Source organism: Phoca vitulina, unplaced genomic scaffold (assembly GCF_004348235.1).
Source record: "Phoca vitulina isolate PV1807 unplaced genomic scaffold, GSC_HSeal_1.0 scaffold16, whole genome shotgun sequence".
Classification (NCBI taxonomy): domain Eukaryota; kingdom Metazoa; phylum Chordata; class Mammalia; order Carnivora; family Phocidae; genus Phoca; species Phoca vitulina.
This window is the reverse complement of record NW_022589719.1, coordinates 33741126-33766140: the sequence shown is the minus strand read 5'-3', so window position 1 is coordinate 33766140 and position 25015 is coordinate 33741126. Positions and strand designations below refer to the sequence as shown.

Below are 25015 nucleotides of genomic sequence, written 5' to 3'. Positions count from 1 at the left end.
GTCCCCAGCGAAACCAACGCTCTGTCCCAAAACACATTTTTTTTTAAGCTTTTTATTTATTTATTTGAGAGAGGGAGAGAGAGCATGAGCGGGAGGAGGGGCAGTGGGAGAGGGAATGAGAATTCCAAGCAGAGTCACTGCTGAGCACGGAGCCTGACTTGGGGCTCAATCCCACGACTCTGAGATCATGACCTGAGCCAAAATCAAGAGTCGGACGCCTAACCGACTGAGCCACCCAGGTGCCCACAGAACATATTTAGAGCCTGTTTCACCCATCCCTGTTGCTATGGTCCTCCAGACACAATCACCTAAAATAGTGTGATCCTCACACCGATCCCAAAGGTATGATTATGCCCCATTTTACTGATGAGGAACCTGACACACAGAGAGGTTAAGCTCCCCAATCCAGGGCACACAGGAGCAAGTGGAAAAACAAGGTCCCACAAACACCTGGATCTCGGAAGATGGTACACACAGGAAGCCCAATGTTGACGGGCTGCCCAGCTGGATTGGTCACCCCACCAGTTATCTCTGCAGGCAGCTACTTTAGACCAGGCCCTGGGCCAGGAACTGGGGGTGGGGGTGGGCAAAACAGACAAGGATCCCCCACCCCCAGTGCTCCTGGGGTCACAGGGCAGAGCCCTTTAGGGAGGAAGACCATCAGTGAATGGGTACTAGGAAGGAGAGCTGGGGTTATAGGTGGGCCTGCTCAGGCGGCCAGCTGAGACTGGGGAGTCTGGCCTCCAGCTCCAAGAACCTCAGAATCATGTGGCTGTGACCATGTACCAGATTCCAGCAGAGTGTCCCCAAGGGGCACAGAGCCATCAGGGGCGAAGTGGGCCTGGCCCCAGCCTTCCATTAACCAGGTCAATACAAAGCTTCCAGCACAGCCCACCGCCAGGGAGCCCGTCATCAGCATCCCTTAGAATTAAGTCTCTGTGGCTGAGGCAGTAATTAAATGCCAGGATAAATCTGTAGGTGATAATGGAGTCCAAGCGGGAGTGTCTGACACCCCTCGGGCTGCAGAGCCTTTGAAGTTTTTATTTGAGCTTTGCTAGAAGACGGGGACATGCGGGCGAGAGTCACAGCCCAGCCTGTTGCCTGAAGCACAGAGGAGGTGGAGCACTCTGTCCAGGACCAGGCGGCGGCGGGGGCCGGCGGGGGGGGTGGGCAGCTGCGGAGACAGAACCCCCGGCTGCTCGCTCCCAGAGGCCGCTACTCACAGGTGACCTCCAAGGCTGTCAGCAGCGACGTCTGAGCGGCAGCCCTGGCCTCCGGCCACCTGGGTGGGTGTAGGGCACTGTGCCGGGGCCAGGAGGAGGAGAGGCCACCCCCCTCCCTGGGACCAGACACAGATCCTGGGTAGGAGTTTGTTTAAACACTAGGGAAGTAAATTGTTTAGAAACTAACAGTTTGGCCAAATGGTTTTCTTTGGGGTTGTTTAAACAAATAGCCTGCCCCACAGCGCTGCCAAGGAAAGTGAAACCTTCCCCTCGCTGGCTGGGCAGCTGTCCCCGGAGCCTCCTTCGGGCGGACTCCTGACCTCCCCCTTCCTCGCTGCACGCACACGCGCAGGAAAGAAGGGCAGCGCCCCTGTCCCGGGGCCAAGTGCGGGGCACCGACCACAGGCCAGGGCACAGCCTTCCTGGCAGCCGGCGTTCTCCAAACAAAAAAGCCGACCTGAGGGATGGCCCAATGTCACGGGCATGTCAAGTTCAACACCATCCCTCCCTGCCAACATCCCTCCGGACCAAGCTGCCTTCCATCCCAGGGCGCCGTCCTGTGGGTCACACGGACCCGGCCAGATGCAGGAAAAGGCTGCCGTAACACATCAGCACAAACGGGGAGGCTCATAACAGCGGAAACGGACTCCTTCACGGTTCTGGAGGCCAGAAGGAAAAACGCCAGGGGCTGGCAGGCCCAAGCTCCCTCTGAGGGCTCTGGGGGAGACGTCCTTGCCTCCCTCAGCTTCTGGTGGTTACCAGCAATCCCTGGATATTCCTTGGCTTGTGGTTTCACCGCTCCAACCTCTGCCTCTGTCTTCATACAGCCTCCTCCCCTGCATCTCTGTGTCTCAATCTCTCTCTTATAAAGGTCACTAGTCATTGGATTCAGGGCCCACCCTACTCCAGTCTGACCTCATCTTAACTTGGTTACACCTGCAAACACCCTGTTTCCGAGTTAGGTCACATTCACATTCCGGGGACTCAACATGTCTTTTTGGGGGACACGATGCAACCCACAAGAGGTGGGGAGCAGAGGTAAGAGGAGACGTTCCGTGGAAGGAGAGGCAGGTCCAAGGGGTGGGGGGCTCCAGAGCGCGCCAGGCCATCGCTGCCACCGGGATGGACGGGAATGGAGCTGGCCCACGGACACCACGCACTCCGGACGCTGGGACAGCGCTGAGCCCACTGCCGCCTACAAGGAAGCCTCGTGCAAACAGCACGCTGTGAATGCAGCAGGAGCCCAGCCACAAGACAAACAAAAGCCTCCCTGGAACAAAATCTGCTCCCACAGATGAACCAAAGCTTCCTTTCCTGGCAGGAAACACACGCAAACGTCCACAGCGGCTATCTTGGGACCATTCTCGGTCTTCCTTCTGGTCTCCAGCGGGGGTCTGCACACGTCTTCTGCAAAGGACCAGCCGTCAGCACGCCAGGCGCTGCGGGCCACGACCCCGGCTGTCGCTGGCGGCCAGCTCGGCGTCCCAGTGCGAAAGCTGCGGCAGATGGCGCAGAAGCAGGGGGATGCGAGCCAGACGTCACGCAGGGACACCGAAATTCGCGTTTCCTCTCCTTTTCCCACGTCACAAAACATTCTTCTTGTGAGTCTCTTTTCAACCGTGCAAAAACGTCCCAACCATTCTGAGCAGCAAGGCCACAGAGAAACAGGCCTCGACCGTCGTGGCCCAGGGGCCGAGCGAGGTTTGCGGCCCCTCGGCTGACACGCGCGTGTGTGCCTTTCACAACATGAGACGGCCCATCCTAGTCACAGCGGAAACCGAGTCAGGAGGGAGGGCGGATACCCAAGAACTCTCGGGACCCTCTGCTCGATTGTCCTGTAAACCTAAAACTGCCGTACAAGATAAAGTCTGCTCGTTTTTTAGGTTCACTGGACGGCATCGAAGTCAAGAAGGAAACCACCCAGACCCCAGCAACAAACAGGAGAGATGAGTAACGTGAGGAAGGTGCTGGAGGTGGAAAGTGCCGGCCGCTCAGCGTGGCTGCAGCAGGCCCCCACCTCCCAGAGGACGGTGCCCAGCACGCGCTTCCTGGACGGCAGTGTGGCTCTCGGACCCTCTGACCCGGCAATTTCCCCTCGGCGAGCCCAGCCCGAAGCAGCTGCTAGACATGCACGCGGGTTCCTGGCTGCCCGATCACCGTGGCCTCGCGATCACTGCAAAACCCAAACCCGCAGGACAGGGCCTGCAGGCAACGTCCATATCCCACAACACGAGAACATCAGATAAACGAAGGGCCCGCGAAAGCACCGGACTCTGGAGCAGGGCTGGGGGAGGAAATGCCCGCCGAGCAGTGGAGGAGGTCAGGGTGCGACGGGGCCGCTCTATGAAGACATCGTGCAAACCCAGAGCTGAACGCAAGCAGAGGGGACAGAGGAGCAAGAAACAGCCAAAGGTTAGCAGCGGTCCTCTCTGAGAGGCAACGTTACGGGTGGTTTTTATTTTCTGTTATTTTGGGTGATGTGTTCCTTTCGAGGGTGATCACCAATGTTACTTTTCTTTTTCTTTTTTTTTTTTAAAGATTTTATTTATTTATTTGAGAGAGAGAATGAGATAGAGAGAGCATGAGAGGGGGGAGGGTCAGAGGGAGAAGCAGACTCCCCGCCGAGCAGGGAGCCCGATGCGGGACTCGATCCCAGGACTCCAGGATCATGACCTGAGCCGAAGGCAGTTGCTTAACCAACTGAGCCACCCAGGCGCCCACAAATGTTACTTTTCAACAAGAAAACATCAAGACTTTGCCCCGGCTTATGTGGAGAGGCCTTGTGGTTCCGGCAGTGGGGGGGAGGGCCTAGGTTCCAGGGACCAGGCTTTCTCACTTGTCCCACCAGTGGGAACAGAGCGGCCATGCGGGGTTGACCTATTTGGCCTCCAGGTTCTGAGCCGAGTGGGAGGGAAGAACCACAGGAGGAGGGATGGGGCAGAAGGATCCACAGCCTCCAGACAGCCCAGGAGGAGGAGAGCCCCCTGCCAGGTGGTCCAGCGTGGAGACCTGGAAGATCCTTATGGTTAATTCCCTCTGCACCCCAACAAGGGAAAGGATTTTTCAGGATGAGCAAAACCAAACGTCCCAGGATGTGGACTGACCAAATCAACACAGATGAAAGAGGCAGCACCCCCAAGCCCTGCGCCCCCCCCACCCCGTCACCCAGCATCAGGGCCTGGCCTTCCCAGCAGGCAGAGTGGACATCACAACTGTCCCCACTGAACCAAAGGCATCTCCAAGAAAGGACGGATCCCCACCCAGAGGCTCACACCACGCCCCCAGGGCGGCTCCTTCTACGGCTGCTTTTCACCAAGCGGAGCCTCCGGCCTCCCTTCGGCCCGACCCCCCTCGCCGCCCCACCCCTGGCTTCGTGTGGGCAGAGCTGGGTCCCAGCGCAGGCCGCCCTCCACACTACCATCTCTAAGGCCATAAACAGCTTCACAGCTGGTAGGCAGCCAACTTACTTTTGTTTTTTAGCAATTGATTAAGTTTCTCCACGGCCCCCTGGGGTAAGCTGCTGGACAGACGCTGAGACCACAGCCCGGCGCCCTGGCCCAGGAGACCGTGCCGAGTGACCACAGCGGAAGCGGCCGGGCCGGGCACTGGCTCCACTGGAAACCTGAGGCCCGAGCAGCTGTCTGTCTGCACGACCCACCCCGGGCCCTCATACAAGCGTGTGGGAGGCTGTCACCCTGGCCCCGGGGTCCGGGCCTCCGTCTGCACAGCAGTAAAATGGGGGAGTCACTCCTCTGCCTTGAGGCCTGGGGCGGCCAGGGCAGCAAGGTCGGCGCCTGCCTCCCGACTTGCTTGCTCTCCTATCGCCAGGAGTCAGCCCCTCACGTGGTCCTCTGCCACCCGCCCTGCCCCCTGCCCCTCAGGGGCTGCTCACCGCACAGGCCGCACAGCCCACAGGCCACACCCAACCGCGGCCCCCAGCCACATTTCCTCACTGAGTGGCCGGGGGTGAGCACCTTGACCTCTGTCTCCTCACAGGTAAGAGGCAGGAGGGGCTGAGGCTCCCCAGCAAGGCTGGGTGGTCCCGTGACAAAGTCGGTGAGCCTCTGAGCCCAAGGCCACGGCCCCAGCACATGTCCCCCTCCCGGTGGCACCGAGCATGCCCCGGGGACCCGCCTCAGGCCACGTTCTCTTTGAACGAGCAGCAGAGCCATGGCCTGGAGGCTCACGACTCAGGCCAGAGGGTCTTGAGAGAGAGAGAGACTTGTGAACAAAGTGCAGTTGGTTGGACCAATTAAAGGTGGGCGACCCGGTTGCCTGAAACACAGGAACATGGGGTTGGACGATATAATACAGTCGGGGACTCACATGATAGAAAAGGCCCGGTCCCACCTCTCTGAGCACGTGGCTCAGCTCTTAAAAAAAACCACACAGGGGCGCCTGAGTGGCTAAGTCGTTAAGCGTCTGCCTTCAGCTCAGGTCATGATCCCAGGGTCCTGGGATCGAGCCCCGCATTGGGCTCCCTGCTCGGCAGGGAAGCCTGCTTCTCCCTCTCCCACTCCCCCTGCTTGTGTTCCTCCTCTCTCTCTGTGTCTCTGTCAAATAAATAAATAAAATCTTTAAACACACACACACACACACACACACACACACACACAGAGGGCACCGGGGTGGCTCAGTCGGTTAAGCAAGCATCTGCCTCAGCTCAGGTCATGATCCCAGGGTCCTGGGATCGAGCCCCGCATTGGGCTCCCCGCTCAGCGGGGAGTCTGATTCTCCCCCTCACCCTTGCTCATGCTCGCTCTCTCACGCTCTCTCTCAAATACATAAATAAAATCTTTAAAAAAACAAAAACACAAAAAAAGCACAGAGTGCCTTCCCAAGCCCAGGCATACTGCAGGTGTTCCGTATACAGCAGCAATCCTTCCTCCCAGTAACATCCTGTCCTGTGGCTCCTGGAGGTGGTGGTGGACGGGCCGTGTGGTTCAACCTAACTCAAGTGCACTGCACCTTACAGGCTTTTTTGTTTTGTTTTTTTAAAGTAGGCTCCACGCCCAGCATGGGACCCAACGTGGGGCCTGAGCTCACAACCCTGAGATCAAGACCTGAACTGAGGTCAAGAGTCGGGCGTTTAACCGACAGAGCCAGCCAGGCGCCCCAGCACCTTACAGTTCATAAGGCGCTTTAGGAAACGTGAGCTTGTTCGATACGCACTCCCAGGTCAATGAGACACGAAGATCCTGCATTTCATCAGGTCACAACCACATAGTGCAGGGCTAAGGCCAAACTCAAATGCCCTGATTCTCCCCCTAACCAGGGGTGGCAGGGAGGGGACAAGGGTGCAGTCAGGCCCCAGATGACCAAAAAACCTCAGCGCTTGCCAGGGCAAAGACTATTGAAGGCGCCTAATCAACTTCCCCAGCATTCTTCCTGGGCCTGATGCTGGTCCCGCGGGAAGCCAGGATCCCTCCCGTGCAGTGGACGTGGGAGCACATCATAACACATCTCCCAGAGGGGCCGGGGCCGTCTGAATGGAGGCCTGCGGGAACGTGAGGCAAGAAGCCACAGGGAAGGGTGCTCCAGGCAATGGGCACAGCACAGGCAAAGGCAGAAAGGTGGGTGGGAAAGGAGCAAACCATCCATTTTAGTTGGAATAGGAGGCCAAGGGTGAAAAAGAGCCTCCTGGCCTCGGTCTGAGGACAAGTCAGAGGCCCCGGCGTCAGCCCAGCACACATGGGCAATCAGCTCACCCCAGCGCCCTGGGAATTGGGGAGGGTAGATGCACCGGGGCACAGTCCATGGAACCAAGACAGAGGACCTGCAGCCATCCCTAAAGACAAGCCGGCATGAGGGGCACGCGGAGGGCAGGGCTGGGGCAGGTGAGGCCTTTCTCCAGCAGCCTGGGGGCCTCACCAGGGCCCGGACCTCAAGCCCAGAACCTGACTCCACAGACGAAGGAAGTCGCCTGAGCTCTGGGGCCGGGCTGGAGCTGGACTCGCATGCCACCAGCAAGGGGGACACTGGACAGGCTGGGGGTGGGGGACGGGGCCAGCGCGGGGAGTGACGGCAGCATCGCTCTCCGCCGGCGGACCCGGGCCACCCCGGAGGTGCCGCCTGGTCTCATCGCCCGGCCCCAGGATGACAGTTTTCTCATTCTAAGAATATGGCACACTCCCCTCTTCTCTTCTATTAGATTTAGAAGTTAGTCTTCAGGCTCAGACACAAAAGAGCACATGCTGTGTGGTTCCGTTTCTGGGATGCTCTAGAACAGGCAAAAGTAACCCGTGGTGTTGGAAGTCAGGACAGGGCTGCGCCGCGGGGTGGGGAGGGGAGCTGCAGGGGGCACCCGGGAATTTTCCGGGTGCTGGAAATGTTCTGTATCCGGACGGGGCTGGTGGCGAGGCAGATGTATCCAACTGTCAAAGCTAATCACAGCGGACGCTCAGACTCTGTGCGTTTTACTGTCTGCAAGTTATACCTTCATTTCCCCCCCCCCCAAAAAAGTCAGTGCTTGGACTGGTGACACCATTTCCTGGGACTGTGCAATCTGATTTTCTTGCTATTACAAATTCACGGTCCATGGCTGAGAACAGCAGCTGCCTTCTGGTAGCAGAGTCAACGCCAGTCACGGCCTGGGCGGCGTAGGCCTCGGCCACAAGGGCCTCCTTTCTTTTCCCTTTGACCTACTTCCCCGATAAGTGACAAGACAGTCAGACTGGAAACAAACGCGCCCCTTATTCCTCGGCCCTGAGCCTCGGCTAATCCGCCCAGAGAGACGGATGGACGTGAGGGGCTTCGAGACATCGCCCCAGTTGTCAGTCTGGCCGTCACACCCGACAGTGACGCCTCTGTCCGCCCCCCTGCCACCTCGGCCCACCATATCCCCTCGGCCTTTTGTTTCCTGTCCCCGCCAACATCTGTTCACACTATTTCTTGGCGAGGTGCAGCAGGTGGACCCGTAAACCATGAAGCCCAAGCCGCCCGCCAGCCCGCCAGCCCCACCACGGCGGAGGGCACAAAACGGGGTGGCAGCCCGGCCCCCGCTGCCCCGGACACAGCCCCAGCGAGCCACCTGCCCGGGTCGTTCAGGCCCCGAGCAGGGACACACACTGCCCAGAAGCCCCCGGTGGTGAGGAATGCGCGGGGACGAATGTCACAACAGGGGCGTGTTCCACAAGGAGCCACTGCAAGAGCTGGAGTGAGGGGAGCACCAGGCTTCCTCGGATGGTGGTGGGAGCTCCCAAATAAGGCCCCGCTACTGCTGTTTTTAGCCCATCCCACATAATTGGAAAAACATGGGGAAAACCAAAGCCAGCTGGGCGCCTCCGTGGGCCAGGCTGCCGGGGAGGGGCGGGGGAGGCTGGCGCTGGCAGATGCGCGGTGCGTGGGATCACAGCCTGGCCCAGGCATCCTCCCCCGCTGGCTCGCGAGACAGGAGTCACTCAGGCCCCCGGGTCTCACCAAGCCCCCTCGCCGGCCCCCCACTGAGCTGCGGCACAGGAGGGGGCCACCTGCTCTGACATCCTTCCTAGTCTCAGAGCCTACAGGACCCTGACCAGGGCCACGTCGGGAGGGACTGGGGGACCTGAGACACTGCACCCTGCAGCAAGTGGGTGTCACCCCGCCCACACACGGGACACAAGACACTGTTGACCCAAGGCAAGGGAGTCCGAGTCTCCCGTCCTGTCTGTGCGGCCCCCACCCAGGCACTGTGGGAAGCAGCCTCTCATCTGACCCCCCAGCTGCACGGAGCGGAGTCATCCTGCTCTCCCCCTTTCACAGGTGAGAAGGCCGCACCCCGCCCCGTGTCATCCTCTGCTTCCAGGGGGCAGTCTGCAGGCCCTGGGCTGTCACAGCCCCATTCACGGGGGTCTGAGCATCACTGCCACCTAAGCCCCTTCCTTGGGGGAAGGCACCAACTCCCTGCACAGGGCTGGTTTTTATTTGCTCAAAAGCAGAGAAAAATAAGACTCATGCATATCGCGAAAATTTCTTCCGATTCAACTCCACAGCATAAATGGTCAGACGCTCAGAGTGAAAGCCCCAGGAATCCACAAGTCATGCCCGAGGCCGTGGCTTCGGGTCCTGAGATGTTTCCAGCAGCGCAGAGGGTTCCCCCACTGCAACACATCAGCCTGCCTTGGGCGCGTGTCAAGTGCAGACTCAGCCCTCTGCCTCCCACGCCTGTCCCTTGTCCTGGAGACTCTGATATGCTAGGATGTGACGTCAGGGCCTGAGTAATTCTGACACATCCAGACCCCTGCCTCGGACCCCAATCCTGCCCAGCCCCATGCTGGCCTTCATCCCTGGAAAGCAAGCCATGTGCCCAGCCCACTCAGGACACACACCTCACTCTTCCGCCCGTTTCCCACCGGCAGTGTCGAGGAGGGCTCCCCCACCCACCCCACGCCCCCTCAAGCCTCCTCTCGCCACCACCCAGCCTCATCATCTACTTCTGATTGCAAACGTTCAGGGAAGAATTGCTCTTCTGGCATCAGACTCCCTGCCTGGCTCCAAGTTCAAGTTCAAATTTAAGCACTCTCCTACTTGTTGGGCAGCCCGGCCTTCCTCCCAAGAATCAGGTACTATTATCATCTCTTTTTACAGGTGAAGTGACTGAAAACACAGAGAGGCTGAGTTATTTTCCCAAGATCACACAGCCGGGACGTGAGTGCCGGTATCACAGAACGATAAGCTGACATACAAAGCCAGCTTAGGTCCACCCCACAGCTCTTCACCACAGCTTCCAGCCCCCGCACCCCTGTGCAGCCGCCTCCAGGAAGCCCTCTTAGCCCACAGCACCTCCTCTACTCTGCCCCCTGCCCCCCACCCCCATCCCGTGGATGTTTGCAGAAAGAACAGAATGCCCTCCAGAGGCTCGACCACAGACAAGGGTGCCCGGAGCGCAGAGGCTCTGGCTATTAGAATGCAGGGAACCAGAAAGTCCCTGTTCCTCCGCCTGCCAAAGAAATCAGCCCTCCCCGGGGGGTGGGAGGACCCTTGGACGATGGAGGCAAACTTAGGCCTCCTGAGGACCTGGCCTACTCCCTCTGGCCCGACGTGAAGACCGACGCCAACGGTGTGAACGCTGGCTGTGGTTACCACATACTCCGCACTGACTACACACCGGGTGCCCTGCGCAGTGCTTCTGAGTCCTATCAGTACGCCGTGTCCTTCCCCAGCCTCCCTGGGCAGGGGGTGGCCTGTGACCGCCCCAGCTCATAAGGGAGGAAGAGAGGCATAGAGCGACAAGACCCCAAATGCTGTCCACCCCGGATGACCAACAGCCGTTTGTACCCCGGGGTAGCCTGGGCAAGTCCTTGGTGGAACACCAGGCTTCTCCAGCTGTGCAGGGCACTGAGCCACGACTCTGGGATTCTAGGAGGCCCCACACCCCAGTCCGCAACCCTGATGCATGGGGCTCCTGCCTCACAGGGCCCCTTCACAAAAGCGGCCTGCACAAGTTCCCCAAAAGGGCCAGCACTATTGCATGATCCACCATGGGGGGGGGGGTGTCCACCCCTCACTCCTTCCCCAAATGTCCACGTGCACCCCGGCTCCAGACACCCCAAGTGGGCAGAGGGGCAACCACGCCGGCATTCAGCCATGCCTGTGCTCCTCCCAGAGCCGACCTCACCTCCCCATCCAGCACCACAGCTCGGCCAGGGATCACCAATCCACGGCAGCAAGAGACACCAGCTTCAGATCCCTCTAACCTGGGGCCAGGCCCCAAGCTGGCTCTCTCAAAGCAGCACGACTCGGAAATAGCAAAAACACAAATAAAACAGAAATGCCCAACAGGGGAAAGATGGTTCATTGGATAAATACTTTTTAGGCACTAAAACTCATGTTTTAGAAGCAAATACACCTCCTGCAATTGCAAAATACTCCTGCAATAATGTCAAGTAAAATGCACAGACACACATGGAAAACCAGCAGGAAAAGACCCACCAAAATATGAAGACGACCTCCAGATGCCCTTCAGTTTCTCTTATACACAAAACAGGACTGGCTACATAATTTGCAGGGCCACTGCAAAATGAAAATGCGGGGCCCCCTATCCAAAAATTATTAAGCATTTCAAGTCAGCAACAACAGAGCCTTAAACCAAGCACAGGGCTCCTCTGAACTCGGGGCCCGGAGTGATTGCACAGGTCAAACCCCTGTGAGGTCAGTTCTGACACTGCCTAGCTCTTGCCTCAGGGCCGCCGTACACGCTGTTCTTCTCACTGTTCCTTGCCCTTCCTCCCTGTTAATCCTCCAGTCTCAGCCTGAATGGTGCCTCCTGGGAAGGACCTTCTCTGACCTTTCATCCCAGCCCTCCCCCCACCCATCTGAGTCCCTCTGTTGTGTCCTTCTTTACTCTGACCCAAATCTGAATTGGTTTTATTCATTTGTGTGCCTGCCTGCCTGCTTCCTGTCAGCCCCACTCCCACTAGCACATTTGCTCTAAGAAGGGGGGGCGGGAATAGGCCGGTGTCATTTACTGCTTTACTCTCTGCACCCAGCACATTTAACAGACATGTGGTCATTGCTTGTGGAAATGTGGAACTCAGTATACCCCATATTTTTCAGATTTGCCAGGATGAACTGTTTTTTTGGTTTTTTTAAAGATTTATTTATTTAAGAGAGAGATGGAGCGAGAGGGAGAGCGCAAGTGGGGACGGCCGAGGAAGAGAGAGAATCTCAAGCAGACTTCATGGTGAGGGTGGAGCCCGACGCAGGGCTCAATCCCACAACCCTGAGATCATGACCTGAGCCAAAACCAAGAGCTGGACGTCCAGCTCCACTGACTGAGCCACCCAGGGGCCCCTGCACATTTTGTTTTGGACCAGTGCTCATGGGGTCCCTGGGTGGCTCTGTTGGTTGGGCGACTGCCTTCGGCTCGGAAAGTCCTGGGTACGAGCCCACATCGGGCTCCTTGCTTGATGGGCAGCCTGCTTTTCCCTCTCCACCACCTGTGCTCTCTCGTGAGCATGCACTCCCTCTCTCTAATAAATAAATAAAATCTTAAAAATAAAAAAAAAAATAAACCTGTGCTCAAGTTCTGGTAACACTCCCTCCCCTCTGCCCCCAGGTCCCCAGGTAAGCCCTGGTCTCCCTTTCCTTCCCCCAAGTGCGACTGGCCCAGGGGTGGCTGCTTCCTGACGCCTCTCACTAGCCCCTCGCCGGCCACTCCGGTGCCCACTCCAGTGCCAGCCAGCCGTGCTGGGCCCTGGACATCCTCAGAGATGGCCGCATCCTAGATGCGCATCATTTCTGAAAGAGCACACTCTGAACCTGACACCTGGCAAGGAAGAGCCTCAGACAGTGCCCCGGACGAGGGGGTGACACTTCATTAAAACATCATCATACTAGGAATCCTCAAAGCAGCAAGTGTGGAGAATTCGGGAGGAGAACAAAGAGGTGGGTGAACACCTGACGTAAAGAAGAACACCCGCACGCAGGGAGGGACAGCAACTGAACTCCGTGTGCCCCAAGTTTTCTCCCATTGAGCATGTGGCTGCAACCTGAATTTCCATGGGGCGGGTTATTAGGGCATGGAGACCCCATGGAAATGGGACGCAAGGATAAAAACGAATCATAAATTCTGTATCAACACGGAAAAAGCAGAAAAGCAGGAGACGAAGCCACAGTGTCAGGTACTGGATCGCGGGGCGCCTCCCGATTCACGGGGTCCTCCCCCACTGATGTCATTCTTCCAGTCCGTGGGGTTTTCGCGCGGCAGTTCGCGACAGCGAGCATCTCGGCTACAAGCACGGCATGCTGGCGGCCCCCTACAAGCTCGCCCGACGGACCAGAACCCGAGTCCCGAGCCCGGTACCGTGCCCGTCGGGCAGCAGAGCCCAGGTCGGAGCCCGGTCGCAGCTGCCGGGCTGCCCAAGCGCCCTGGACGCGGAGCCCAGAACGCGTGAAAGCTGCGCTGCGGACAGGACGAGGCGCTGACCGGGTGGCCGCCCCCGCACCCCCGCCAGGCCGGCCCCCAGCCGGCGCCCCCCGTCTCACCTGCCTTGCACGTCTTGCCGTTGTCGTGAAGCTGCACGCCGGTGGGGCAGGCACACGTGTAGAAAGGCTCCCTCGGGGACAGCAGACACAGGTGGGAGCAGCCGCCATTGTCCTCCGCACACCGCGTGTGGACTGGGGAAGACGGGGCAGACTGAGGGAAGGCTCCAGAACAGGGCCCTCGACCCCACGCCCCCCTGCCACGCACCGCTCCTGGTGGGGGCATCCTCCCTGCCCTGCCCCTCCCCCCACCCTTCTACAGCAAGATGCCGTCTTCAGGGCCCCTCAGACGACACCTCCTCTGTGAAGGCCACCCTCCCCGCCAGGATCTCAGGACCTGCCCGTGCGTGCGGTATGGACTGGGGGATCCTGGAGCAGAGGCCTGTCTAATCCCGGTGGCGTGCTTGGCCCCCACGGGATCTGCACAAACGCTTGGTGTCCACGGCTGGACACTCTTGGTGCTGACAGCAACCCTCCTCATCCTCCCAAGCCCGCCCACAACCAGCACCAACTGAACTGAACACTGCCGGCATTTCACTCTGCCCAGGGCAGGCTGGGGTGCAGTACCCCAAAATTAGAGTATGAACCACCCCCCATCAACTGGAGAAGATATATGGGGTGGTGCCTCTCCTCTCCCTAAGGCTGCCTTCCGGGTGTGGGCTGCCCCAAGTGTGGATGCATTTAAGGACCATGATGTTCTCACCAGAAAACAATTCCAGAGAGCCCCACCTTCCCTTTGGCACCAACAACGGTTGCCCCCACTGGGCCCCCAGTGTTAAGTTCAAAGCTGGAATCTTCTACAGCACCCTGGTCCCCAAGGACCCTGCTAGCCACCTGTCACAGGAGCCCTGAGCCCATGTGTTTCAAGCTTTTCACCATCAAGGACCCCAGCCACCACCCTATGAGGACCCCAGGCTGAGAGCCTCAACTTATAGCAGAGTGTTCATCAGTAACTATGTAACTTCTGTTGGCCCTGAAAACAAAGCAACCTTCCTTGGGAGTCCCTTTGCCACCTCCGAAGAGAGGACAGCTGGGGTGGGGGGCCCACCTAAAGCAGCCCCCTACCCAAGCTCTGCAGAGAGCTCTCTCAGTTGCCCCCCAGCCTAGCCCTGCACTCTGCATACATCTCCCTCCCCTCTACCAGCACCTCCTCTCCTCCACTGCTCTGAGGTCGGTGCCCCCACACTGGGGGCTTTGGCTGAGGGAAGATGCCGGCCACCCCCTACCCAGCCCCCCACTTACAGTAAGGCTGCCGCTCTGAGCTGAGCACTTGAATATCCATGGGCGAATAGAGAGCGCTAAGGATCTCCTTCCTCTTCTCTCCAGTCCTCTTGTTACAGGCGTGGATGGAGCGGGTCTGCCAGTCCGTCCAGTACAGAGTGTCCCCAGAGAGCGTCAGGGCAAAGGGGTGCGTGAGGCTGCCCTCCACCACCTTCTGCCTGCAGGGGTGGGAGGCAGAGCGAGGAGCCATCAGCAGATTGCCCACAGCCCCGCGTGCTCCCAGCTGAAAACCCTCCAAGGCCACTGCGGACCCATTCACATCACACATCACAACAGTGGGGCAGGCATCCCAGGAACCGTCCCAGTGTGTGCAGGGCACCTCCCAGACTCAACCAGCCTCCCGCCATCCCTCACAGAGACACGGGCCTCCCCTCCCAACCTGCTTCTAGAAAAGTGGCTGGTGACAAGGGGCCCCACAGGAAAAAAAGGAGGAAGAAAAATGGCAAGGGGGAGGCCACAGCTGATGACTATGAGCTGGTGACCAGCACGCCTGCTCTGCCCTGATGTTTCAGCAACTTAATACAAATTGGACCAAATGTCCCTGTTCATTCCTGTAAGGCCAATAATTTATAGGATCAGAGTAAATTGAATTTGATATCAACGCAAGAAAAAGCAGCTCTCTTCTATGTATTTATAAAGCCCAGCAAACGAGAACTTTTGTTTTTTTGTTTTTTTTTTTTTAAAGATTTATTTATTTATTTATTTATTTGACAGAAAGAGAGAGAGAGCAAGAGAGGGAACACAAGCAGGGGGTGTGGGAGAGGGAGAAACAGGCTTCCTGCTAAGCAGAGAGCCCGATTCGGGGCTCGATCCCAGGACCCTGCGATCATGACCTGAGCCAAAGGCAGACGCTTAACGACTGAGCCACCCAGGCGTCCCAACGAGAACTTGTTTTTAATGAGATTATGGATGCTGGTAACGATTCAGAATTTTACACTTGGTAGCGTGTGTGATTATCTGGTTTAATGACCCTCCCCTGCCTCTAGGCTCCATGGTGGGGGCGGGGGAGGGCTGCAGGGGGCTGATACCCAGCACATCCCCAGCCCCCTGGCACCGCACCTTGGAGACAGAAACACTTACAAGGTGTCACTGAACAACTGAAAGTCACATTCCCTGATCTTCCCTGATCTGACCCAACGCTGCCTTTTTGCTTTCTTGATATCACTTTTTAAGATTTTTATGTCTTTATTTGTCAGAGAGAGAGAGAGCACAAGCAGGGGGAGCGGCAGAGGGAGAAGGAGAAGCAGGCTCCCCGTTGAGCACGGAGCTCAATACAGGACCCAATCCCGAGACTCCAGGACCATGACCTGAGCCGAAGGCAGACACTTAACCAACTGAGCCACCCAAGCATCCCCTTGATGTCACTTTTTAAATAAACTTAATGAGGTGACACTCACGTAACACAGAATTAACCACTCTGTTAAGTTAATAATTCCGTGCTATGCAGCACATCTAGAATGTTATTCAACCACTACTTCCATCTACTTCCCAAATATACACACTGCTCCTCAGGAGAACTCCGAGCCCACTCAGCTGTTACCCTTCGTATCCCCTCCACCCCAGCCCCATCATCACCACCATCACCATCATCACCATCACCATCATCACCACCACCATCATCACCACCACCACCATCACCATCATCACCATCACCATCACCACCATCACCACCACCATCATCATCACCATCATCACCATCATCACACCATCATCACCATCATCACCACCATCATCATCACCATCATCACCATCACCATCATCACATCATCATCACCATCATCACTGTCACCACTGTCATCACCATCATCACCGTCATCACCATCATCACCATCACCACCATGACCATCACCACCATCACCATCATCATCATCACCACCATCACCATCATCACCACCACCAACACCATCATCACCACCATCATCATCATCACCACCATCACCACCACACCATCATTACCATTATCACTACCACCACCATTATCATATCCTAAATGCCACCACCATCCTTGCTGTCCTGTCACAATCCCTCCACCAGGCATCCCCAGCCTGCAGCCTTTCCAGCCTCTAACACTCCCTTCACAATGGCCAGGATCACTCAGCTCCCCAAGGACCACAGCTCCCTAGGCTGCCACACTTTCCAAGTCTCCATCCAGGCCCCAGGCCAGTCTGTGCTCACAGAGACAATGAGATAGAATGTTTCAGATCAGCTGGGCATGGTCAGCAGAGGTCAAGGAGGAACTGAGGCCTCCTGCCAACAGCCATCAGCGTGATCCTCCAGCCTCAGTCAAGCTTTCAGATGACAGTAGCCCCAATCAGGAGCTTGACTATAACCACAGGACACACTCAGCTAAGCCAGCTAACCCACTCCTAATTCCTGATACCCTTTCCCCGCAAAAAAACCCGTTTGCTGATTTAGGTGGCCAAGTTTGGGGGGTCTTTTGTTACACAGCAATAGATAACTAATACGCAGGCCTGGGTAAAATGTGGCAAACTTGCTAACATCCTCAAATCTGTTGGGAGTTGTCATCTGCTTGTGTGTGCAGAGATCCAGCCAAGTCTTCCCCATGCCACGTGACTGCAGCATACTCCCCGCCTGGTTCAGGAGCTCCACCGTGCAGGAACAGGGTCTGTCCTCCCAGGAGGACCCCCAAGACCCGGCACAGAGCTAGCAGGCAGTCTTTGGTCAATAAATAAAAATAAATAAATAAACACCTGTGTGCTGAAGGGATGTTCCTACATCTACAGCGTAATGAGGTAGGGGGCTGTTAAGCTAAGCTGACCAGAAAATTCTAAAAGCAATTACCTAACAAGTAAAAAATCCTTTACAGTTCACTCATTTAACTCATTTTGTTGAGCAACTACTAGGTGTAAGGCCCTCTGGCAAGACCGGGTGATGCAGTGAACCCCAAGACCAACCCTGCTCCTGCCCTCACAATGGGTACTTGGTGACAGGAGGAAGGCGGTACAGTGAACTCTTCAGAACCCTGTCGGACCCCTGGGCTTTAGGTCCACAACCCCTACTGCAATTCTGAAATCCAAAAAAACTCTGAAAATGGCAAGAGTTCTGTTACTCATTTGGTGGCAAAACCTGTGTGTGGATGTGGGGCTATTTATAGTCTTCCAACCCTGCTTAGAACGAACATTCTGTGTTTTGTTGCCAACATATTCACACAGTGGATGGCAGATGCCCCCCCCAAACCTTGCTCGGTGTGGAGTTAGACGTACCGTGTGTACTCTATCATTTTTCAAGTGCTGAAAAGTCCAGAACTCCTCCGGCCCCCAGGGTTTCCGATACAAGACCACGGGGTCTGAGTTAAGAAGGGTCACCTGCTGATGCCCAGCGGACTGGCCAAGGCCTTGGCGATGGCCAGGGAACAGAGGGAGAGGTAGGGGCCCACAAGCAGGCGGGCACTTACCGGAACGAGCCATCCAGGTTGGCACGGTGGATGAAGCTGAGTTTGGCGTCAGCCCAGTAGAGCTTCTGCTCCTCCAAGTCGATGGTCAGCCCATTGGGCCAGTAAATGTCGGAGTCCACAATGATTTTCCGGGTACTGCCGTCCATCCCTGCCCGCTCGATTCGAGGTGTCTCGCCCCAGTCTGTCCAGTACATGTACCTAACGAGGAGGCAGAGCACGAGCTTTCTGTCTTTGTTTTCTGTCTACATGAATGCACACGTGTAAGACAGAGACAGTGAATTCGTCCTCAAATCTCGCCCACTAGAGATAACCAGTGCTTAGGGGCTGGGCTATTCTCATTTCCAATTTGTCTCCTAAGCAGTTAGGAACATACTAATTTTTAAACAAACTTGGGTAATCAAAATATGCTGTTCCAACTTGTCCTCAGTTAGCGATATACTCTGGGTACCCTCTCCTTCTACTAATAGAAATCCTCCTTATTCTCTTAATGGTGATAGGGTATCGTAAATTATTTACATGACTCCACGTCAGACGTTCGAGTTGTTTATGATTTTTTGCTACTACGAAAATGCTGTAAATGAACTGCTAAAGCCAATTAAAAATATGTAGGATGGAATGTTATTCAGCAGATTAAAAAAATGAGCCATTAAGCCATGGAAAGTCATGGAGGAATCTTAAGTGTGTATTACTAAGAGAAAGAGCCAATCTGAAAGGGTTACATACTACATGATTCCAATCACAGGACATTCTAGAAAAGGCAGAGCTACAGAGACAATAAAAAGATGAGGGGCTGCCAGGGGTTGTGGAGGGAGGGACAAACAGGTGGAGTGCAGAGGATTTCCGGGACGGTGAAGCTCTTCTGTAAGTTACTACATTGGTGGACGCACAACGCTACATCTTTGTCAAAACCATAGACTGCTCATGGGCATATGGGCCATCTCTGTACCTTCCCCTCAATTTTGCTGTGAACCTAAAACTGCTTAAAAAATAAAATCTATCAAAAAAAAACCCACACGGGTGGGGCGTGCCCTGAAATAGTAATACCAGTTTTGCATGGGTGGGTTTGTGGGTGATTTGGGTCTGCTTATCCACATCCTCCAGCTTCCAGTAAGGGGCAGGCCCCTCACATCCGCGAGAAGCCACCCCACCTCCTTAAAGGCTTCCTTACATGACGGCCCACCAAGTAAGTGGACATGATACGCAGTGACACCAGGCGTCTGGGGTGACAGGTTCAAACCCCACCAGCACCCAGAGAACGCATCTAGTTGTCCAGGTGGGGCGACAACCCAGCGTGCTCCTCGAAGCCAGGCATGGGTCTTAGTGACAGCTGAGAGGAACCACACCAGCCTGGAGGACACGGGACCCTCAGGTTCTAGTCGGACGTGGATGAGCCATGGGACACAAGGGTGGCAGACCTATGGTCTGCCCAGTGTCTCTCTGCCGACAAGGAGGACGGTGTCCAATTTCCCCTTGAGAAGCCCCACTCCCACGTGTGGTCTTTCAAGCTCTCCCTGCCTCCCCGGGTGGGCATGGGTGGGTCATGGCTAATCAGCAAATCCCATTACCCTTGGCCTCAGAGACTGCTTTAAAGACAGGCAGCTCGTCCACGCCGGGCCAATGGAAGTCCACCTGGAACCCTGACCTGGGAGGGCAGGGAGCTCCCGGGCCCCACCTGTGCCATCCGTGGGAGGACTGCGGGGAGTGCAAATCCAGCGGGGAGAGGCCATGCACCGTCCCTTCTCAGGATCCTAGTTCCCGGGCCCATAGACTCTCTCTTAGCTTCGAGCTACTTCTCTCTGACCTGGCAAGTCCCCCACGGTTCTGGGCTCTACTCCAGCCCAGGTAAGATCTCCTCCCCTCTCAGCAAACCCTCAGCAAACCGGGGGCCGGCGCACTCACTGGAGGCATGGGGAGAACACACCCCACCTTGCTTTTGGGGGTCCTCGTCCAGTGGGCCCCCTGCGGCCATGGGAGGTGTGGGTGCCGGAGGGACCACCCCCATTTATGAGGCCGTGCAGCCTTCCGAGGGGGGTGTCATTTCTGAGCTGGTGCCATGGCTGGAGGAGCTGTGACAGGTCACTGAGCCGAGCAAAAGGCAGCCTCCTCCCCGTGTGGCAGCAAGGCTCCTGTCACCAAGCTCCCCTGCTCTCCAACCCCAGTGGGGACAGAGAGGAGAAGCAAGCGCCCCTCACATGGAACACCTCTCCCAGGGGCTTCTCTTGCCCTCCCTCCTCTGCATCTAGTGAGTACTCGGCTGACACAGGGAGAGCGGGGATCACTCTTCCCACTGGACAGATGGGAAAACTGAGGCTCCAGAGGCTGCCCTGCCCCAGGCACATACCAGCGGCTCTGGGAGCACCGCGTGGTTCTCTGAGTATCTGAGTAGGGCCTGAGTCTGGCCGTCACGTGACTCTCCTCCGTACCAGCAGGCCCGGGGCCTTGGTGCGCTTTTCCTGGCCGCCCGAGGCTCGCAGGTGCCGCGGGCCACCTCAGCAAGGGCTCCCGCCAGCCTGCTGCAGACGCCTTTCTTCCCAGTGCTTCTCCCGCCCCCCCCAGCAGCCTGGAAAGGGCCCAGCCTTCCCACCACCCGCCGAGAAGATATCAGGAGAATCAATCTCAGGGCAATCCACTCCTGACCTCCCTGAATGCTCCCTGCAGCCAGCGAGAAAGGCCGGAAAATGTGAAGGCTCGGGACCTCCGCGAGGAGCATAATTCAAATTCCTTCCCCCGGGTTTCATAACAGAGGCCCGCTGCTTTCCTTAAATGGGGAATTTGCGAGCCACTCCGTTACCAGAGACCCGTTGGCGTGGATGTGCTTTTGCAAAATCTTGAACGCTGCCACGGGCCCGGCCAAATTCCACGGGGGGAAATCAACTTCCGAAGGAGAGCACAGCGCCCGGTCTTTGTGCGGAGGCTGCCTGCGGCCGTGGGTCGTGGCTGTGTGTTATTTTAGGGAAGGACCATCTTGCATTTTAAAGAAGGGGTTGGGTTTCAGCCTGGCTTTAGCTTGAGACCCAGGAGCCACTGCAGCCCCTCGTGGGCTGGTGCAAGCCTGGGCCTCCCCTCGGTGCTGGGCTGGCGTCTGCCCCGCTCCAGGTACTCAGGGCCAGAGGGTCCTCCCCAGAGCTGGCTCTGCCACCCAGGTGGGCCCTTGGCCCTGGGGAGGGTGGTGTCTTCCCTCCACCCTGTCTGGATGCTGACACTTTTCTACCTGTGCTGCTGAAACCATGCCAAGCCCAGCCTCGGGACCACGGGCCCTCCTGGTTGGGGGCTCCCGGTCGTGTGCACACTGAGATGGCCTGAGAATCTTCCTTCCTGATGAGGTCCGGGGGTCCCCTCCTCTAACACAGGGGACCGTGTCACAGGAGGGCACAAGGACGTGGCAGAGGCTCCAACGGGACCAGGAAGGGGCATTGCTGCTCCTGCAACCTCGTGCTTGTGGCCAGGACAGAGCTCATGACCCACTGTCCCCAGTCTCAGGACAGCGGTCCTGCCCCCAGGACTCAGCCCCAACTTGTATTCAGCAAGAGTGGTGCTGCTGCCCGTGGCACCTGGGTACTAGCCCAGAGTCCTCCCCTCCTGGGCAGCATGGTGCCTAAGGGGACAGAATGGGCATCTCAAACCTTCACCACGGGGGAAGTGTGGCGGAAAGGCCAGCTCAGAAGTCCTTCCCAAGGCATCAGCACCAAAGTCAACTTCGCCCCAGGGGGTGGGGGTGTTGGAGAGAATTCAGAGGCAAGATCAGAAAGGATTTCAAATATTTAATAAGAAAAGCCAGAGCTAGAGACTGACCGGCTCCCAGCGATGGTGCAGGCAAGGGCAGCCTGGACATGATCATGGAGAAGACTGCTCCCCACCAAGCACCAAGCACTTCCCCACCAAGTATCTACTACCAAGCACCAAGCACCCCCTACCAAGTGCCGAGCACCTCCCCACCAAGCTCCCAACCAGGCACCAAGCGCCTCCCAGCTGAGCACAAGCACCTCCCAACCAAGACAGTGAGAGGTCATGAGGAGGAAAAAAGAGAACGCTGTGCACAGACATGGAGACTCTATTTGGGGTGGTGAGGGAGGGGCATTTTTAGGGGACAACAACTAAGACTTATTGAAGCTGCCAACTGTTCTTGGTGTTTTCCGCGGGACACGGGGCACGGTCTCACCCTGTACAGATGGGGACACTGAGGCACAGAGCAGCAGTACGCAACCCTTGCTTCTTGCCTTTCTCTCTAACCCACATGGAAAGAACCAGCAAACCTGTGTGACTCTGCCGTCAAAACAGATCCCAAATCTGGCCGCTTCTCACTCATGGCCCACTAGCTTCCTGATCCAAGCCTTCACCTTCTATCACCAGATCATGGTGATAGCCGCTAATGAGCCCCCCGCTCCCACCCCAAAGTCCACCCTCACTCCAACGGCTAGAGGGACCCCTTTGCTGATGAGTCAGACCCAGCGACTCCTCCACTCTAAACAGGACCTACCCTTCCCCTTGCTCTGTGTCCTCCACTCTCCCCCTCACTCCACTACAGCCCCTCTAACAGGCCGAGCCTCCTCCTACCCCAGGGCCTTTGCACTGGCCACTTACACTGCCTGGAACGTTTGTCCCCTGGATGGCCACATGGCTCTCCCTCTCATCTGCTTCAGGGCTCTGCTCAAATGTCACCAACAGATGTTCTTAGTCTCCTGACCTACCTTGCCTCACCCACCCCCTCTGTCCTCGGGCCTAGCGTTAATCTCCTCTGTGGCACATATCCCTGTTGGACACACCATACTATGGTGTTCTCCCTCCGGTGCATCACAAGGGCCTTGAGGCGGCACCCCTCAGCCTCTCCCATCACTGACAATGTCCCCTCTTAGCCAGGGAGACTCGGCCCGCAGTATGGGAGAGGTGTGAAATGGGGAACATCCTGGAAGGTCAGCCTGGCCCAGGGCCGCTCAGCCTGCTTGGAAGGGGGGCAAGAGGGGCCTAAGGGTGGGAAGTCACTGTCAGGCTTGGCCCCCCAGGATGCTGGGGCCGGGGTGCTCCCCCAGTGGTAGAAGCACCAGGCTTGTCTAGCCTGACTCCAGAGAGTCAGACGCCAGGGCCGTAAATCCCAGACCATCCCTGACCTCGTGTGTGTGCACGTGGTGGAGACCAGAGCCAGAGGGGCGCATTTTCTAAGTCAGCACGCCATAAGGTGGGTTACTCGGCCACCACAGCACCCCTTCACCCAGCCTGCTCCCCCAAACACCAGCCTCGGCAGGACAGGCCTCCACCTCCCGGCCCCTGCTCCACCCATCCTGGGGCGGGCTGACCGGGCAGAGAAGGCACCGCAGGGACAAGAGCAAGTGGGCGGCATCAGGACCAGAACCCAGGGGTCCCACTGTGTTTCTGTTCAAGATGTCAGGGAGCCGCGCACCTCTGACCACCGAACCAGCAGAGAACTGGACGCACACAGCGTGGGTCGGCTGCCGCCAGCGCATAGGCAGGCACCTGCGGCCCAGGTAAGGCTGTGTCCCTCTCAGGCTGTGGGAGGAGGGGACCGAGGGCGGAGGGGTGACTGAGCAAACAGCTCCCACTGGGAAAAGTCTAGAATGGGCCTGGCCAGCCCGGGCTGTGACACTCAGGTACCTCCCCATGATCCCGCCCTCCCAGCCTTCAAATCCAAGGATGTTCTTAGCTTCACTGCCACTCACACGATCCCACCTGGGCCTCAGGGCTGGGCCCTGAGCCTTCATGGGTCACAGTGAGCTTGGCCAGACCGGGGAGCGGAGGAGAGCAGAGGGCTTCCGGAAGAGGCCAAACAATCCCCCTGGCCAGTTCTACTTCCGGACAAGGACCACCTTCTATACCGTTCTCGGCGAATGCGGTTAGAAAGGTGTGAAAGGTACAGATCCAACCTGCCGGAGCATCCGCCCTCCTCGGACGCCATCACGCACACAACAGAGATACCTCGTGATTCACCTCCAGTGCCCTGGAGGCAGCAGGTGTCAAACAGAAACGTAACTACAGCCTATCACGGGGAAACAATTCTCAACAACAGGTCCTGAAAGGTGAACTCCTTTTAAGATGGCCAGGTTTTCTCTGACAAAGCTGCTTGGGCTCAATTCAAGACGGAAACCATGACCCCCCTCACCCCCCGCCAAGGAGGAAGGCAGCTGGGTTTACCCGTGCGCGGGGTCCAAGGCAATGGCCCGCGGCTGGTCGAGGTCCTGCCAGAAGAGGACCTTCCGGGACGTCCCATTGAGGTTGGCAACCTCGATGCGGTTGGTCTCCGAGTCCGTCCAGTACAGCTTCTTGCCAACCCAGTCGCAGGCCAGGCCGTCGGGTGACACCAGGCCGGAGATGACCACGTTCTGCACGGCGACCCCCGTCTGGTTCAGGTAGGTCTGCTTGATGGCCTCCTCGCTCACGTCCGTCCAGTACACGGCTCCCTTGGAGAACTGGAAGTCCACCGCGGCCGCGTCCTCCAGGCCGCTGACCACGATGGTGGACTCCAGCTTGACTCCGCCGGCGTCCACCAGCCGCACGTCCCGGCGGTTGGCGAACAGCAGGAGCGGCGAGGCTGCGGGGGTGGAAGCGAAAGGTGAGGAGGGGGCCCGGCACAGGGGGCTGCGGGCCCCGCGCACTCCTGGGCCCCACCCGGCCGCACCCCGGCCCCTCTGCTCCTTCCCTCGGCTCCCCCAGGTGCGGGCAGGCAGGTGCCTCGGCAGGCCCGGGCCAGCCCGCCACTCGCGGAGCTCTCCAAGGAGCCAACAGGGCCACTATCACTGGAGTCACGGGGGGCTGCCGTCCAGCGCCCCTGGGGCCCAGGTGACCCTTCCTGCCACGGCCACGCCACACGGCAACTCGAGGAGCTGCAGAGAAGTCACATCAGCCTGATGTAAGAGAAGGGGGTGTGGGGGCCCAGTCGCGGCCGGGCTGCAAAGCCCGGGTGCGGCAGAGCCTCAGGATTCCCTCAGTTCCCAGACCTGCTGTCCCAGCTCAGGCCCCTTCCTGGGACTGTGGCCTCGGCTTCCCACTCTGGAATGCCACCCCTTCAGCTCAAACCCCTTCGACGGCGCCCTGTGCCGCGGCGGCCAAGGTCAGGCCGCCACAATGAGCGCCAGGCTCCAACCTTGGCCATGCCCCTGCAGAACTCGGGACACGAGGAGGGCTG

General features: G+C 57.7%; 1 protein-coding gene across 1 annotated transcript in view; it reads right to left on the bottom strand.

The window, feature by feature from the left end:
• LRP5L (LDL receptor related protein 5 like) overlaps positions 1-24104 on the bottom strand; it is a 39406-nt gene extending 15302 nt beyond the window's left edge. The window contains 4 exon segments of the mRNA XM_032414770.1: positions 13188-13319; positions 14427-14623; positions 17881-18078; positions 24025-24104. Coding sequence (XP_032270661.1) covers positions 13188-13319; positions 14427-14623; positions 17881-18074 — 523 coding nt within the window. The 5' untranslated portion in view covers positions 18075-18078; positions 24025-24104.
• Between the last annotated feature and the right edge of the window lie 911 nt (positions 24105-25015).